General features: G+C 47.3%; 1 protein-coding gene across 1 annotated transcript; it reads right to left on the bottom strand.

The window, feature by feature from the left end:
• Positions 1-1258: 1258 nt before the first annotated feature.
• LOC116943921 (heme transporter hrg1-B-like) lies at positions 1259-19384 on the bottom strand. The gene is made up of 3 exons (XM_032957266.2): positions 18817-19384; positions 7363-7530; positions 1259-4948 (listed from the first exon to the last, which is right to left on the bottom strand). The coding sequence occupies exons 1-3, from the start codon at positions 18950-18952 to the stop codon at positions 4812-4814; spliced, it is 441 nt and encodes a 146-aa protein (XP_032813157.1). The 5' UTR covers positions 18953-19384; the 3' UTR covers positions 1259-4811.
• Positions 19385-19387: the final 3 nt, after the last annotated feature.

The raw sequence follows: 19387 nt of genomic DNA, 5'->3' as shown, positions 1-19387 counted from the left end.
CACCGAAATAACCAAAGAATATTAATTCCTGCAGTCACGAAAGTTAAGTCGAAATAACACTTACTACCCAGGAACAAAAATTGTGTAACATAGTGTAATCATTAGACCAGGGACGGCATCCAATGTGTATCCAGTAAAATATAAAGGAACTTAATTAATCAAATTAGCTTCATTCAAACAGTTTCAAATCCTTCAGGAATAATGGGTGCATGTGATATCATGTGATCTTTGCAGGGAAACTTCAACAGACTGATCGAAAACCATGAGACTAAAACCAGGTTAGGTTTCTCAAAATGTAGTAAATTATAACCCACTTCAAGCATAAACAAAATACAATATGGCCGTTCTTTTTTAACGCTCTGGTAAGAAAACTTTTATTTTACTAGCGAGTACCTATTAGCAATGATTTAAATATTAGAGCCATAGTACAGTACACCAATTATAATAAAGGCAGACCACAATTCGCATATGGCCTTCCCATTGTAGACTGTCGTTGCCCCTGTAACTCACTATGAAACCTTTGTCGCTATAAAACCCTTGGTTTGCTATAGGCAGATATGAAAAAATTTCCATTTGGAACTCTCACGGAAGAATACGTCACCTGGTCTACATTTTTCTTTCCAAATTAAGCGAGTTACAAAAAAAACACTTATTTCTGCGAAATCATTGGTGACCAGGCTGAGCCCATCAATTCACTACACGAGGGAACCCAATCACGAGTGGCTGAAGCCAGCTCAGAGCCCTGAGCCACCCATGTTTAGGGGTTTTAAGTGTGCAGTCATTGTAAACATGGCTTTCTAAAAAAAACACCAAATCACTTGGTTGTCTCTAAACCACGAGCCCCAGCAAGTGCTGGGCTCAGTGTCCTGACATTCATCATTCCCCATGCGTCAGTCAGCCAAGTCCACATGGGGGCGCCATTTCACATCTGTTGACGCCATTTTACATTTTCTGGAGTCTCAGTTGACTAAAAAAAACTGCTGGAGCTGACCTAGCAACCACTCATAACCCAATTGTCTTCGGCGTTAGGTCACGTGTTGAGCAATTCTTGAGAGCAACTGCCATGCTCTCCAGTGGGCATCGCAACAAGGAGAAGCTTTCGCCACATCCCGAATATGCCCAGAGAAGTGCGTGGCAAAACCTTGTCAAATGCTCGACACGTAGCCTAACTCGGAATATTAACCTCCGGTTCATCAATAACTTTGTTCGCGGACTGAAGTGCACATGTACTGCATTAAGAATAACTAACACAAACGTGTCTTTATTGCAAGCTTTAATTAAAATGTTGGTCATCCCAGTCATAAAACTGTAACGATACAAAAGGCATGTCCGACAACACGCACAAATCCACAGGTGGACCGATGATGCCCCATGCATTTGCCAAGACGCACAAGACAGCCCTCAGTTATGGTTAGATAAAAGATGGGTACATTAGTGTAACGCATGTAGCTATTTTATATTCAGGTTACTGGCCTAAACCTGATGCTACTGGTACTCCCTTAAACCAAAACATATTTCGTACTGGCGACCGCTAAAATGACATGTTAACGCACTTTGGCTATGATTAAACGTGTTGCAACACTGCACGAAAATAAATCAACCCACGGGACAATAAAAACAAGTTCACCACTAAATGAATAAAGCATAAAACGCCAAACGACAAAACGTGCGCATCACTTTAGAACATACGCAGTCTAGCGAGGTCCCCGAAGGCCTGGCCATCATGAGCCGTGGCCACAGCAGAGTTATAATCCACAATGTCATCCCTTTTAGTAAATTGCACGTGTTTATCCTCTTGTGAGCTCCTTAGCACCTTGAATGGCCAGTCAGTCCTTAATCATTAAATCACCACCACTACCACGCAAGCTACCATAGGGATGAGGATAGAGGTTTTGGTGTTAACCACGAGGCAATGTAACAATCCGACCATCTCGCGATTTGATGAATTGTTACGCTTCAAGGTCACGTTTTGATTAAAAAATCGATCCCTCTTTTGTCAAATTTTTGGAGTCTCCTTTGCTTTTTTGTCTAAATGAGACTGGCCCCCATGGTGGTTGAGGGTTAAAATTTTAAAACAATGTGCTACCTCTTTTTAAATAAAAAAACTTATTTTTTATTTGACCCGATGACCTAAAACGGAAAGCCCAAATCAGGTTCAGATGTGAATTGACAATGATGTCGTGACCTGGAATTGAACCTATGTGGCTCATAAGAATGTGACAATTTACCCCCCCCCCACACCTCGACAATTCGATGAATTCAGGTCAATATTATAACCGGTCTAGTCTTGTTTCTGTCAGTCTCACTCATTCCACAAAAGCCTCAATGTAACAGCGCATGTAATTCACATGTATCGCTAATAATGTATTCTCACAGGTGCATAAATGATTGCAAGTATCGCGAGCGATTGTAACCGATAAAACGTGTCGTGCCCACTGGTGTTTGTAGCAGGAAAGAGGCCGGAACCAAGGAGCACCGGAGAATCTCCTTGCTGTTTTGAAGACCGGTTCCGAGCTAGTTCATTGGCCCACATGGAAACAGCTACATTTGAGAAGCCCAATTCACAACGCTCGGCAAAGTGTCGAGGTCGTGACCTCATAGTCAGGTTAGCCAGTCTCCTCGTACAAACAACAGTGCAATGTCCAGGAGTTGTTTCATTGTTTGCACCCGTTTGTTTTCAATCCGTTTATCACAAGTATTTGTTTTTTCTGTAATAGAGCACACTTAAAATAAACAAGTAACGTAAGTATGGCTCTCCGATAAGCTCTCTGGTTGTACCGGGTGTATATTGGGCAAAATGTACGACGTCTCGTTCCACGTGCGGAGCCGCTTCAGGAACAGAAGGAACTGAAGAAGCTCGCAGCAATTACAGCGAAACGTCAGACATCATTCTGCACAACCTCGAAAACAGAGCGGAGAGCAATATAACACCACAGACGCGAAAATCTAAGAAGTAAAACAAGTATTGACAGGAGGGGCTGGTCACCACGTTTTGAGCGCGGGTTATTAAATCCACTCTTACGTTTGCAATATGGTTTCGAAGAATATCCACGTTGCTCGAATGGTGAACACAGACGTGTCTTAAAATAACACCTCTCTTGAAACCCTTCCGGTCTAGATTCAATCCCTCGTTTTCAATCCCTCGTTTTAAAAATATTCCAACCGCCCTCCTGTACAAATACCATACGCAAGGTTATATACAAAACATTCTATGCATGTTTGGTTATATTGGTACAGATATGTAACCTACCAATTACATACATGATAATTAAGTGCTGTCCCAGTTTGCATGATGACAATGAGCTGGTTTAATGCGCCTCAGAAGCCAAGCAGGAGCCCGGGCATTGCTTAGATGATTGGCCACCAAGTATTATGCACTGTGACCAGTTGACGGTAGTGCAGAAAAATGCATTGTTTTGTACTCTCACTACATTCACCAACCAGTATGGTGAAGTATGGGTAAATAACCCTCACTGCCTACACAGTGTGGGGATGCCCTGATCCAGCAGCGTAGTGAAAAACGGGCCGTACACGTACTCATGTAAAGCCGTACGCTCGCAGACTGTGGGGTGGCTTTGACACCACGACCAGTAAATAAAATGTTATCTTCGGTTTCTACGGCGCGAATCTTAACTGACCCGCGTCCAACTCTACAGCAGTGAACAAAGCTCTCTCGGCAAAAGATGTCACAATAACGGTAAATAAATAACCAATTAGCGCAGCAGAAGCTGCTGCACATCGCGCAAAGACAATTAGCGGTCACAATAAAAATTGCACGAAGTTCGACGGTCCCTTTTTCACGATGATTAAAATTATTATAACATCTATTTAATTAATGGGATGGGTTAGTAATTTGTGCCATTTGGATAGGCCATGTCGTGATATGCCAACCATATTTACTTTAATTTCAGAAAAGCTATTGTACATTAGCAGGGGGGGGGAGTGGGGGGGATACCAATTGCATATCAAAATATCGTTTATTTTGTTCCAAAGCATGTTTTGTAAATATTGTAAATGGGTTCCTCTGACAACACTTTGCCGCTACAAACCGACCCATGTCCATATATACGTGTAAAAAAAAACCTGCGCACAAGCATTTATATTTAAAAGTACAAGCCCTCCCCACCGAAACCCAGGCTCTGCTTGGCGAGCGTTCAACTGCAGAGACGCGCGGCCCCCACTGGGTGGCAAGCGGCGCTCATTGCCCACAAAAGTAACCGACACTCCCATGCCCTGGGAAGCTGGGTTGAGAAGGCGGCCTTGGCGTTGTTTCCATTTTTTTAACAGCCCACTGCCCCCTTCCCCCCCACCCAGTTTTACACCGATTGTGCTATCAGCATCATGTTATGACCCTACGTATCCAATCGGATTGCTCGCAGAGCAGTGCATCCCTCTACGTTACAGAACGGCTCACAGAAGCGAATATCGCAGAACAATCTTTGAGATCTCTTCAAGTGACCTCGTGTCCACATGGTAAAGGGCAACACTTTCCCACCCGCTCTACACATGAGAGTAATGTTCATCTCACGCATAGTCAGACTGAGCTAAAACTTCACAAAAATAAGCGCAGAGCCAAATTTTGATGTCATTGCTTTAAAAAAAAGCCAGTCATAAGTGACCGGGCTGAGACCATCAACTCTCTATACTTGGAAGCCTGGTATAATCACAGGAGGGTGAAACCTGTATTCGAACCCAGCATCTCGGCAGCACAAGCTCAGCGCTCAGACCACGAGGTTGTATTTCAAGGGGTGGCTTGGGGGGGATGGGTGCGGAGGTGACGTGAGCGACGACAGGGGGTGAGACCCGACATCTCAGAAGTCCATGAGCAGGCTGAACTCGGCGAATTCCCGGCGGTAGCCGAAGGAGAAGGCTGCAAGCAGCAGCGCCCACAGCAGCGCCAGCGCGCTCGCCAGCGCACTCCAGTACAGACTCCGCGGGTCTTTCATCGCTGTGCGAAAAAACGGGAGATGAGCGGGGAAAAAAGTTCAAGCTCAGGGTGGCGAGCGCCAAGACACACGCCGACCACAAAATGATCGCGCGGCACACACCGCGGTACAGGTTTTCCTCTGCGTCTAACAACCATGTTGGAGTCTGTGTTATGCCTTTCAAGGCTACGCCGAAAAGAAGGAACCCGGAAATGAAGTTGCATAAATAAAGTTGCACTTGTGGCTATGTTCTCGGGTGGTACCGCGTGTCGTTGGGCATGATGTCCGACGTTTCGCTCCGCTGGATGGGAGCATCTTCAGGAACTGCATTGAGCAGCTCAAATTTAAGGAGAAAATAATTTAAAAAATGGGACCTTTTTGCCAGTATCAAAGTATTACAAATAAGATTAGGTTTTACCCATTCTGGCAATAAAACAGGTGTTAAGATGTTCAAACACCAAACAGAAATCTTTAAAAAGGAATCAAGTTCGCATTAACCACACGTGCTTATGGTGAACATGCATGCAAACAAACGTGCTCTGAGAAATAATAAGCCGCTCAACTCGGTCCCTTGTAAACAAGCTCCCAAACACGTGGGGTGAACCGTCAAGACATCATGACGAAAAACAGGCGGGATCACCCGAGAACACATCGGAGAGTGATTCCGCTTGTCACGCAACAGACAACTCTTAAAAAGCATAAGCATTTGAGAAGGCGCGGGAGCCAGTGTGGATGAGAGGTAAATGAATGGACCTCACAAGTAGATCTGTGATCTGATACCATCTAGAGGCTGCGCTAAAACGGGACCACGTTAATGCTTGCTTTCTGCCAGGGGGGCCCCCGAATGAAAATCTGTACGCTCCGTGGCCACACAACACCGACAGATCAAATGGCATACTGTTAACAGAAACAAAAATCCAAAAACATTATAAAAAAAAAGTCATCAATTCCCAAAGATCCCCTTCACGGACTGAAAAATAAATAATACTTTCCCTTTGAATTGGAATGCCTGACACTGCCGACAGGCTATGAATAGGCAATGTGGCTCAGCTTGGGTTTCACGGCTAATGAGCGGTGTTACCACAAATATCACGACGGGCCCTGTCGGTGACCTACTGCGTGGACGGTGCTAATTGTGGTCGGCTTTTCAATTAAACAATAAAAACACAAGTGCGCTTCGCGAATTACTGTTCACCGACGAGCAACGCGCAAACGAAAGCCAAATAGTGTAAACAGCAAGGATGAGCGGAGGCGCAGTGGTTAGCGTACTGCGCTATGAACCATGTGACCTGAAATATATTCTAGAATCGGTCCTCGTCCTCCTCCAGCTAAACTCAGCCTCAAATGTTCACAATGCCTGCTTAGCAGTCTATTAAAGGTTACACACCTCGATTCAGCATGGTTGGCTACGTACGGTGCGAAAGAAGTTCAAAATACATACATGGGGATCTTCGTTTTTGTGCATGAGAGTAGTGGCGGTGGTGCAGTAATTACCGCACAGCGTTATGAATCTGGTGATTTCTATTCAATTCCCGACAATGGCTAACACGAGTGGTGAGTGATGTTTGAACCAGTCCTGGGCACCCCACCATCACCAACCAGCATTGACCTGCCTGGTGAAGTATGGTCAAACAGCCCCCATGAGTGTGTGCTCTATTCAGCAGTGGATTGGCAAAAGGGGCAGTGAATGACTTTGATTCTATAAAAAAAAACACACTAACTTCAAAACACATGATCACATGAGCAGAGATTATTACAAACTCATCCATTACTGTGCAGCATTATGGGAAAGAGCACAGATGAGCATATATCTATACTGTGTGTCAACATGAATAATGTTTCCATCCATCAGCCTGTTGGCTTTCCAGATCAATTATTATCCAACAGTATTTGTGTAAGCACGGAAACTCTGGACCGATTGAAACCTTCCGGGTCCCATCAGCAGCGTTAAATAAACGCGTTAAATAAACGCTGCTGGATTGCCAGATGTTCGTGAAGAGCAACATCTTGTAGCCCAGGTCCAACTCATTTTGTGAAGTTTGCGAGTCCAGTCCATAAGCTGGTGGTATAGAGTTGGTAAAGATTCACATCCCACCCTACTCAAAACCCTCCACCGCCAAACATTTGCCGAATTGTCACGTCTTCGAGAATTAAGATTTTATTTGTCTTGTTTGTACGGCCTCATTTGCAATGTGCACCTCATTTTTCCATTAATTAAATCGATCGGTATGTAGTTTTGAGCGTAACACTCTGGTATGCGTGGTGGGTTTTCCCCAGATTTCTCAGTTATTGAAAAAAAAATATGGTCGTCCGAGTGCAATGTGGCTCGTGTGGTGTAGACGGAACGGTGTGGAGAGGGCGGTGCACACAGGGCGGTGCAGACGGCGCGGTGCGGACGGAGCGGTGAGGTGGTGTGGACCGAATGGCATGGCCGTACTTTCTTGTTTGTGGCAGGCGAGGGCGAGCATCGTGATGCTGCCCGTCAGTGCGATGAGCGACGCCAGCACTCCGCCCGCCAGGAAGTAGCGGAGGCCCCGCAGCCAGCTGCGCCAGTAGTCCTGTAGGTACATGGCGTGGGTGACGAACACCCACAGCGCCAGCACGCCTGCAACAAACACAACAAGAGACAGCGATTCCCATGCTTAGATTGCGTGGAAAGTCGCGGCAGATCGTCAGATAGCACCGATTAAGGTTAGCACGGCGCACGAATGAGCAGGTGGTGCAAACTAGAGCTGGGATAATCAATCGACTAAAAAATTGAGATCGGCTGCTTTTCGCATTCAATTACACAAGCCCATTTAAAACTGTTGGTTGCCCCGGTTTCCTGCCTTCCGAAGGCAGGAAACCCCCGATATTTAATCCATGCCCAACGTGATGCGGCCGACTATGCGGGCGATGTCACCGAGCTCTGCCCATCACCCCCCCCCCCACCTCCGTCGAGCGGAAGACGTGGGAACAAACGTGAGGTTTTTTTTATTTTCTCCCCAACAATTCCGTCTTATCCAATTCGTCGAGTACTCGAATCGATAAACAGTAATCAATTCCTTTAAATATTTGGATAGCCCAGCTCTTGATTGGCAGCGTCCGTCAAACGCTTGTTGCTCAAGGCCAACAGGGCCAAGAGCGTGGGCATGAAGCAACCGGGAAACCTGTGTATGCCACCGCCGGTCTGCCAATAGGGAGGACGCTGTCATGGCGTAACGGTTGCCACATGGCACCCGCAATGCAGATGCCGCCGGTTCCATCTCACGGGCGCTGCAGTTGAAACAACGCTCCAAGTTTCTTAATGCCAGCCCACCCCCCGCCACGTCGGTCCACTCAGCAGATAGGCAGATCGCGTTGGGTGCGGAAACGTGTGGGTACTCAGACCCCTTTCCACGTGGAAGAATAGGCCAAATACCTTCGAGAGAGGCCCTTTCTAAAGCTCCATCTAATGAGAACCTTCCAGCAGCAGTGGCATGAGCAATCAATTGCAGGACTGCACCTTTACCAATTTACTGTAAAGTCGGCGTGGCATGGGATGCAGACTGATACACCTGCATGTCAGCAAATCCACGGACTGCGGTGAGGCAGGGTGGGTGGGTGCGAGGTGTGTGTGTGTGTGGGGTGGAATGGTGGCACAGTGGTTCACACACTGCACTATGAACTCAGACATCTGAATTAAATTCCCGGCTATGGCTGATTATATATAATCAGTGGCGATTATCCAAACCGGTCCTGGGAGCTCCCCTAGTTCGACTCGGCCTTAAATGAGTACTTTGTGCAGTGTGCAAACGTCAGCAACTGAGGAGACAAAGACGGGTTGGCCAGGCGTGGCGCTGGCCACACCACCACCTCGTGCTGGCTTTGCAACGTGCTTGTCCTCAACAGTCTCGTGCAGGCTACACGAGGGAACTTTGTCTTTGTGTGTGTGTATGTGTGTATGTGACCTCACAACAGCAAGCATAGACACGCCGGTCAACCGGCTCGCGCCCGCCCGCCGGCAGTTAGCCAGGGTGGGGACACTTAACATTTGCGGCCAACTCGTTTGTTTTAATTTTTAAACACCTTACACACACACACATATATATATACACACATTACGAGGATATTTTCATCTACAAAGAAAAAGTTCCCCCGTATCGCCTTTTAATCAGACTATTGGGGAAGGTGCTGTTAGCGAGCACCTGTGAAGGCCGGCATGGTGCACGAAAGGGGTTGGGTGGCCAGCACCACTCCTGGCAACCTTTACCGATGTCACCCCAGTGCTGCTGATTGGACCATTGCACCAGGTACTTAATTCAGGCTGAGCCGACCAAGCAAAGGCTGTGGCTGGAAATCTAACGCGGGTCGAACACAGGTCACTTGGTTCGTGCAACAGAGCACAAACCGCTGTGCAACCGCTCCCCACTCACGCAAGAGGCATAACATCTCCTCAGTGGCCCACACATAACATCTCCTCAGTGGCCCACACATAACATCTCCTTAGTGGCCCACACATAACATCTCCTTAGTGGCCCACACATAACATCTCCTCAGTGGCCCACACATAACATCTCCTCAGTGGCCCACACATAACATCTCCTTAGTGGCCCACACATAACATCTCCTCAGTGGCCCACACATAACATCTCCTCAGTGGCCCACACAGATAATATTTTGCAGTGGGCCACACCACACATCCACATGTCAGCATGCCAGCCTTAAAAAGTGCTCGCAAGCAGCATTTTCCTCAACAGTCCGTGAAAACCATGCGGCCACGGCTCCACCCATGCACACACTAGTCATGTACAAAGACAAAGATCCCCCGTATAGCCTTAATAGACTGTTGGGGCAAGTGCTGTTAGCGAGCACCTATGAAGGCCGGCACGGCACACGAGGACGTGGGTGGCCAGCACCACGCCCGACCGCCTTTGTCTCCCCAGTGGAGATGTTTACACACCGCACCAGGTACTCATTTGAGGCTGAGTCGACCGGTGGGATGCCATGAACCGGTCCGGATAATCGTCACTGGGTGTTGGCCGTGAGCGGGAATCGAATTTGGGTCTCCGGGTTCGTAGGGTAGCGCGCTAACCGCTACACCACCGCTCCCCACACCAGACACACGTGCACACACACACACGCACTCTCACATACCAGCACGTGAGCACATTCACAAACGCCAGGGTCGGGCCAGAGGCGCACACACACAGGGAAATTACGGTAGGACAGCGGAATGTTTTGAAAGTGAACCGGGGCAGGATTTACTCGGGGTTGGAAAGGGAGGGGGTGGAAAAAGACGGAAAAAACATTTAAACCGAAGTCTCCATGCCAACAAGCCCCCGCCTCCACACCTCCCTTCCCCAAAAGGCCCTCCTCGCCCCCCTCCCCATCATCTCAGTTCCCTCCCACCCCACCATTCATTCCCCAGGGTCTACTCTCGGAGCTGCTGGTCCGTCAAGAACTAAATTTGGTGCAGAGGGTGAGGGAGCGTAGTTCCGCTGGCGCTCGAACTGGGTTACTATTTAGATTGTTGCCGCTAGAAATTTCCACATAAGCCACTTTGTTGAGCTAACATTTGTGGCCAGGTTGCTTCTGAAAAATAAGTTGATAGCTGATTTGAAGCTTTCGTGACTGCAGGAATCCATACTCTTTGGTTATACCTACGTGACTTTACCGAAATAACCAAAGAGTAAGTTAATAGCTCAGTGAAATGTTTTTAAATATTTTTTTATATTTTGTTCAAGTGATATGTTTACCTTTCCTATACGTTGCACTCCTATCGTGTTTTTGTATTGTTTGTTATTGCAACGTTCTGACCCCGTGCCCCTACTGGACATCTGTGAAAAATAGATTTATAGCTCATCGGATTCCTCCAGTATAAATAAATATTCTGAATTCTGGGTACACTTGCCCAGCTGAAGACTCTGCAAAGTCCACCATAGTCACGTCATCCTGCTCGTGACTTCACCAAATCGGTCATCGCGTTTATAACTCCGAAAACAAAAAGGAGACTTACAAGGACGAGCGTTGGTGCCGGACGTCGCCGTGAACTTCAGCACAAGAAATGCCCTTTAACAAAATGCGAGTTGCAAGTTTGCGACTACTTCACCGCCAGCCTGAAGTATGGTCAAGTAACCCTAAATGCCTGCGCGGCGCGGAGGGGCATTCAGCCAACAGCGGATTGACAAACGGGTTGTACAAAGCGATCAGCTCATAATTGGAGGTCACGGGGTCAAATCCTGGTTGGGAGTTGACTCAGCCCAGCATCCCTCTGGGTGCCACGGTGGCACGATGTTAACTCGTCTGGTATGCAGCAGGTCGTGGATTCGATCCCGACCTTGACGCCTGCTGTACATGTGGAGTTTGCGTGTCTGTCTCTCTGTGGTAGCGTGGATTTTTATACATGGGTCCTCCGGTTTTTCCCTCCACATTTAGAAACGTGCCTTTATATTATATGGCTGCTGTCAATTTCCACACGATAAGCCACTTCGTTGAGCTATATGTGGGCAGGTGCACTTCTGAAAATGGGCTATATATAGCTCAGTGGGCATTACCTGGTAGAATTAAAATAGTTTAATAAGAACTACTTTGTGGGATAGTCAACAGTGGTTGTCCTATGGATAGACTCACTCCCACCATAGGTATGTGGAATTTCCACCACTTGCTTTGCAGGGCTGTAAACAGGAGATAAGCACCAATGCTTCAATGCTCATTTGAAGAGGAAATCACCCTGACCTTGTTTTTGATAGAACAGTACACAGAACTGAACTTTTGTTCTTTATTATTTACATTACGATTGTTTACCCAAGTTTTTTTTTTGTGGTAGGTCACATGTTGCTACAAGCAATCCCTATTGGGTAATTTGCAGCTCATCTTTAAGCACTGGGGTGTAAAACGACCAATGCCAGTTACACCGATCGTACGAGCCAATAGGTAAATCATCGGGCAGTGTTGTCCGTATCACCACACTACTATTGGTGAACCGGAAATCGTTTATCATCTCCCTTAAAACTTGAGAATCCAAAGTTGCACCACGATGAGAATCCACTAACTGCAGCGCTGCACTTTGACCTTGCATTTTGTTTCGGCAAAAAAAACAGATCACGTCTCCATCAGCAAAAAATGGGGGCAAAATACCAAGGTGATGGGCTTTGCTCGTATGGCAACAAGGCTATCTGGAACGGTATGCTGTTTGTGGGGGGTGAAGCTGTGACGCAGTGATTGGTGCACTGCGCTTCAAACCCGGTGAGCTGAGGTTTCTTTTCAGCCACGGCTAACATCAGTGCCAAGTCTCAACCTCCTACCCCCCTCCTTCCCTTCCTTCACCAACAGGTAAGGAAGTATGGTCAAACAGCATAACCAAAAAGGTGCTGGCGAAAGCCTTCATCCAACCAAGTGTATTGACAAAGGGGTGAACATTAATTGATTATGAATGATGCTAATGTCAAACACAAAGGAATGGTCGCCATTATCTTCCATGTTTGTCATATTTTGTTGGGGAGGCCTTCATCCAGCAGTGGATTGACCACGTGCTGCTGTAAATTATTTCTTAATGAAGCGGCACGTGAAGGTGAACATGGCCGCCAGAACGCTTCCGAAAGTGTGTTGCGGAACTAAAAAAAATGTTTAGACTCACGAGCGACGTCAGGCATATTTTGACAGCTCATTTTTAACTGGTGCACTTATCGTGAACTCTAACGAGACAAACGCGTCGGTGTAATGTGTTGCTATGCTAAAAGTGAGAACCCGAGCTCGCATTTAACTTAGCAGAGGCGTGTTCGGTCATGCCCGATTCTTGAACTTCTGAATACAAAGTTCTAAAACAATCAACTTCATCATCAGTTGACTGTCGATCCGCTGCTGAATGAAGGGCTCCCCACGCCCATCACCATCTGTCACGGTGCCACGATCCATCTCACTTCTGCGCGTGAAAATTATCTCAACTGCCATTCCGTCACCAGCCTCGTCCATGCGCGATTATCCTTTATACTCACGGCCTAATCAATGGGTGACGTGGCCCCAGTGGAAGGGCATTTGGCGCTTGTTGGAGAGGTTCGCAATTCGAATCCAGCGGCCGCCCTGGTTATTACTGCGGTCGTGTATTAACCATAATAACACTGCTGCTTCACAGTGGAAGACCCCCTGATGTTAAAGACGTTAAAGACCCCCTGTTGCCATTCACAAGAGCAGGCCATTGCGTGCCTGCTTAAGGGTCCTAATTTGACCAAATGATCCACAAATTATTCAATTGGAATCATAAATATCAATAAATCGCCCCCCACTGGTAGACTCATGGCCCAGTGGTTGATAACTCGACAGACTATACCGGTCCGTCGAGTTATCAACCGATTAAACAAAATAAACTTGAAACTGGAACCCTTGTCTCCTGCCCAAGCCCACTTACTTTCCTTAATTTGTCAATGTGTTTCGAATTTGTGTCTAACGTGTTCCCTGATCCACGTGTTCCTCTTTGCATCTCAGTTTAATTTAAAGCACTATCTATTTATGCTCCTTGGTGCACTTATCGGTTTATTTATTTTCTACATCAATGTCCGTGTTCCCGATTAATCTGTCATTGCTGGGAAAAAAATGCAATGATTGAAAACTTTCCTCTTCAGTCATACTAATATTGTTGCTTTTCATTGTGAACATTCGGCGCACTCTCACCTTCCCTGCCACGCCACTAACGGCGATGATCACTGTACGACAGTCGAACCGATATTTTTAATCCTCAGAGAAAGTATTGAGCCAAATTTCGATTTAAAGCGTTCGTGACTGCAAGGATTCATCTTCTTTGGTTCTTTCGGTAAAGTCACGTAGAATGAGAATAAAATAATAAATTGATAAAATAAAATAACACAATAAAATTCTCACGACGTTTCAGCCACAACACAAGCGGCCTTCATCAGGTGAAGGGACGAGACTGTCTGGAGGACAGCGCTGGAGCGAACACAGCCAAGCTCAGACCGCGACCTTTAAGCTGTGTGAGAAGAAACAGAGCGCCTTGACAAAGAAATTAGCATAGAATTTAGCATTGAAATAGCCGAGTGATTAGCGTGTGACTGGTCACAGAAATGGCTATGTTAAAGTCAAAGCATACACATCAACAGAGGCACCCCTTGACAAAGGAATTAGCATAGAATTTAGCATTGAAATAGCTGAGTGATTAGCTTGTGACTGGTCAGAAATGGCTATGTTAAAGTCAAAGCATACACATTCACAGAGGCACCTAGTACAAATCAAACAGGATAATTTAGCATTGAAATAACTGAGGGATTAGCTTTTGACTGGTCATAGAAATAGTTATGTTAAAGTCAAAGCCTACACATCTACAGAGGCACCTATCAATTTATTATTTTATTCTCATTCTACGTGACTTTATTGAGCCAAATGTTGTGTAGAACCAACAAAACGTATATGATGGGTCATTTTGTCCAGTTATTGGCAACTGGGCTGAGACCATCAGTTGACTATACTTGAGAAGTGTAATTACAAGCGGCTGCCTGGATTCCAATCCAGGACCTTGAGCTCGGCGCTCTGTGACAACCAAAGCAACCAGCCACCTCAAATAATATTTTTTTAAAAAGACCTTTATTTAAGACAAGGTGATGGCCTAGTGTTAAAGGGACAAAGGCACTACAGTATTTGTAAACGTACAACGTGGATTAACCACAGCTTCACTGCTGGGTAAAGCTCAAACATTATAAGGACAACAATTTCAATTTAAATAGCGTCTCAATGCGACCGCATCTCAATGGGCTTCACGAAAGTGGGGAGCAAAGTGTGGAACAACATTAGGAAAGAGGGTGAAATGGGAAGGAGGGGGGGGGCTGGAGAGGGCAGGGACACGCGGGAGAGGAGAGGGAGAGCGACACAGCGCATGGCCCAGGACCAGACAGCGAGGCCAAGCACATTGGGGACGAACCAATCGTGGGACCCAACGAGTCCCGGGGGCAGTCCAATATGTTAACTACCTCGCCTGGTATACAGGGGTCGTGGGTTCAATCATGACCCTGACTCTTGTATACTTGGACTTTGCGTGTCTCTCTCTCCATGGTCGCGTGGATTTTTCTCCAGGTCTTCCAGTTTTTCCCTCCACATGTAGAATCGTGCGTTTAGAGTATTTGGCTGCTATATATTTCCACACGATAAGCCACTTTGTTGAGCTATCATTTGTGATAGCCAGGTGGCTTCTGAAGAGCTACACAGCTCAGTGGGCCTTACCTGGTAAAATAAAAGTAGGTAAGTAGTAGCACCAGCGAGTCACGGGGAAAGCCAGAAAGCAGAGGATCAAGGCGACAACGCAGCCAAAAACTTATTTTGACAAAATAATTTAGTGGGCTGCAAAGAAGGCAGCGACTGACAAACATCCTCGGCATTGAGTGGCAAGTGGGGGGAATCGAAAGGGAAAGGTTGTGGAACTTGGAACTTGCTCACCCACAGGATGCATGGGAAAGTGGACACCCCACATATGGGCACCTATTGGCCCCCTGTTATATGTGGTCGGAACCGACAACCGCTCTGACCCCAACACTGGCCGTGTGGGATAGCGTGCCACGTGACACCTGTGAACCACTGATCATTTTTTTTCTTTGCAGTCTTGGTTCATTCAGAAGTCAATCCACTGCTGGATGAAGGCTTCCCCATGCAATGTACGCAATACTGGCCGATGAAGTTTTTCAAGATGCTGGCCAGTGTAACTTGTAGGTGTGGTCTAGGGCCGGGAAAAGTGAAGATATCGCGCACCACCGATGCTAGCCATGGCTAGGAATGAAACTCGGCTCGCCTGGTATCTGTGCAGCCACAACCCTACCCCTACGTACCATAAACGAAATACATTCAAGCGGGAACAATTACACATGCGACACAATTACAGTGAATAGTGGAAACGCAAGACATAATGCAGGATGTTGTCGGAACTAGTTTTCGTCATACAGAGGATTTTATTTACTTTCTGCTTCCACTTCGTATCGCCCAAGTATGGCTGTGGTTTCTTTCACTTCATGAAATGACAAAAAGAGGCTTTAACTTCCGTTCCCACGCAGCCGCTACCTATTATAAACACAGCCCTGTCTTCCTTACGTGCTCACGCTGCCTTTCCATCAGATCCACCCGGCAAAAATCTCCTCTTTACAAGTGGGCTGGCGTTGTGCTAAGAAACCAGCGACCCGAGTTCAATTCCTGACCACAACTCACATCAGTGGTGAGTGATATCGGAACAGAGTCATAGGGTCATGCCCTTCTCTCCCCCCGCAACCCCTTTTCACCAACCCACACTGACTAGCATGAAGTGTGGTAAAAATCCCATGAGTGACATCCATTGGTGATTTGGGAAAGGCCGTAATTTCTTATTTTGTTGATAAGAGCTCATGAATGATTTGACTATTCACACAAAGTCAAGTATATGCAGCTCGGAAGTCTTCCGTGACAATTGATCCCGCAATTGGACAATTGTGGTCAGGATGTCTGTGACATCAGCATTGAAGTTTCATGTTTTAAGAAATTTGAAGACTCCATTTTAAAATTAAACACCACATTGGATGGAGTCGAGTGAGTGTGAGTGTGTGTGTACGTGTTTCTATCACACAAAGTACATCATGGTTGTTCCCTGTCAATGTGGCAAATTTCACCAAATACACCTTGGCTCATAAATTTACAGCATCAGGAAAAACATTAAAAAAACATGGGGTCCGCAAATTCGATGACAAGCTGGCCTGTTCAACGAGCTGTAACGTAGCTCAATCGAGAAGGCCTGCGGGCTGGGTTTCTATTTCCACATGCGGGCCCTCTCTGTCCGGCACTCAATAAATCAAATTGCTTATTTATAACCACGTGAGAGTCTATTGACACTATTGTTTCACACGGAGGGATCTGGTGAAGGCAATACGACTCAACGTGTTCGCACAAACACAGCTGACCAGATGCAGCAGAGATAAAGGAAATGTAACCAGGTGGGAGCCCGTTGGCATGAGATTACATTTTTTGAAGTGGGACCTGGGTTTAATGCCTTAAAACGCCACTTTTAGGAAATGCACCAGATCATTTCAGATTTATATGAAGAGCATATTAATTTACAAATAATGGTCTAATTTATTTTGTTTTCGTCATGTGTTGTATTTCAGGACTTGTCTCGTTTAACCGAGTCCACAACTCAACTGCATAGCAGTCAGGCGGCGGTCGTCCTTGAAATACAGCGTGATAAAGATATGAAAAGTATACACTGATGTCTCCATCACCGTGTGACTATTGATGTTCTGTACTAAGAGATGTCCGTCACTCCACTTACACATTCGAGATCCCCAAAGCAGCTGGACACTATAACGAGATACACACCCACAAAAAAAACCTGACGAAACAAAATCTACTTTCAGGAAAGAGCGCTTGTTTATTAAGAGGGCATGACCTGACATGGAGAGTGGACAAAAACAGTGGTCGGTCACTCCATCCTCTTATTGTCACCAAACTTTGACTCTCTGGACAACGGAGGTGTTGTGGATTAATTATCAAGGTTGTTTGTATGACTCCGCAAGTCTCTAAAATGGGCTGTGTAAACACAGCCATCGCGATCGCTCACATTAAATGACCGTGGGAACAGGTCACCTTTCCTGCCCTAATTCCAATCTTGCCACTGAACCCTGCCACATCTGTCAATAATCCACAGCACTGGCCACAGAGAGGCTGCCCAGACGATCACTTGTTGTTGTTATTGTTGTTGCCCGCACTGCCCTTTGCTGCCCGGACCTGATCATCATGTCCCTATCCCTCCCCTGCGCTGCCTCCATACATCTCTGTGCTGTACATCTTACGATCCCTGCAGCCTCCCTGTCAATCATGCCCTGAGCACAACTGCATATCCATCAACCCCCTATTAGTGCCTACCAATTCAGACCTTATTGGTGACCCCGTGCCCCTTATACATCTCCAAGTTCATCCTACAAAGTCCCATCACAAGGGAGAAAGACAAACAAATAAGACAAAAATTATGTTACTAAACAAAAACAGTTTTCTGTATAAATGTTGGTAATTGGTGTCAATGATGCTGCTTATCATGCTACTACTGTCTGTGATCTTGCATGCTGATGCTGCTGCTTGCTTGATATGTGGATGCACAACACTCACAAACCTGTCAACCCCTTACCATTGCCCTACCTTATTACAGACCAATTCAGACCTTATTGGTCACCCCGTGCCCCGATAAATCTCAACGTTCTTCCAACAAAGTCCCATCACAAGGAAGAAACACAAATAGAACCTGAACACGCAATTTCCCTGTACAAGAATACAAGGTAACCGTATGGGTTGGCAGGAATGCAAATGGAATGCCCTTCACAACCATAACGCGCCACGTACGTACGTACGGTACGTTGAACTTCTTTCGCACCGTACGTGTAGCCAATCGGAGGTGTGGGGAAAAGGCAACGAACTAAACACAAAAAGCAGTTCGGGGCTAGGCGGTGGGGCAGCAGTGCAGCAAATCCATTGTACTGCACTTCTAGGCTCCCACACCTTTACCAGCCGGCACTGATGATCATCGTGGTGGTGAAGTTAATGTGGATCAACGTAACCACCACTCCCATCCCCAAACATCTTATACACAATGTACACACATGTTTCACCTTTTCCCCGAGCCCTGCCCAGCTCTGTCAGTAAGCCACACAGCACTGGCCAGAGAGAGGCTGCTCAGGCCGATCACCCCGTTACGTACGGGGCGAAAGACATTCGACCAACAACACACAAACACGTTACAACCGCTGCCGCCTGTAAACCTGTAAACAACTCCGGACCCCCCTTGCCTACATCCCCACCCCCGACCACCGCACGTCCATCGGGGCACGAATCCCGGCCCTGTCTCTTGTCCGTCCCCCTACCCGCACCACCCTCGTCTCCCCGCCACGACGTTTCCCGCCGCCACCCGCGTGTCGTCTCTCACCCGAGAGGCCGCCCAACGTGGCCGTCCATATCTGCTCGTACACGAAGATCCACACGCAGAAGACGGCGACGCCGAAGAGGAATCCCAGCACGGCCATCGCCAGGCGCAGCCGTAGCGCCGCCCGCCCGACCGCCATGGCCTCCTCCTCCTCCCTCGGTCACCACCGGCACCGCCAAAAGCACAAAGCTCCCTCACGTCTCCCTCCCTGCCTGCTCCGTGTAGCCTTGACAGACTGCCGGGGCAAAGCGCCTATGAAGGCCGGCACGGCACACGGAGGTGGCCAGCAAGCACGGCCGCCTTTGTCTCCCCCAGTGGCGATGTTTGTTTTTGAAGCACTCCAACGCGGCCCCAAGTCAACTCGTCTGAGGGGCCGGGTCGACCGAAGGCGAGGGGGGGGAGGCCCCCCTCAGGGAATCGTCACCGGTTGTCGGCGTGGCCGTGAGCGGGAATCGAACTCGGGTACGCCGGGCTGCTCAGGAACCACCAACAACAACAACCACCACCAGCACCACCAACAATCAACAACCTCTCTGATCGCCGACAACCTCTCTGATCGCCACCGCCTTCCACT

Source organism: Petromyzon marinus, chromosome 19, assembly GCF_048934315.1.
Source record: "Petromyzon marinus isolate PM22_M1 ecotype Great Lakes invasive population chromosome 19, UKy_Petmar_22M1.pri1.0, whole genome shotgun sequence".
NCBI classification, from domain to species: domain Eukaryota; kingdom Metazoa; phylum Chordata; class Hyperoartia; order Petromyzontiformes; family Petromyzontidae; genus Petromyzon; species Petromyzon marinus.
This window is presented reverse-complemented; position numbering and strand designations above follow the sequence as displayed.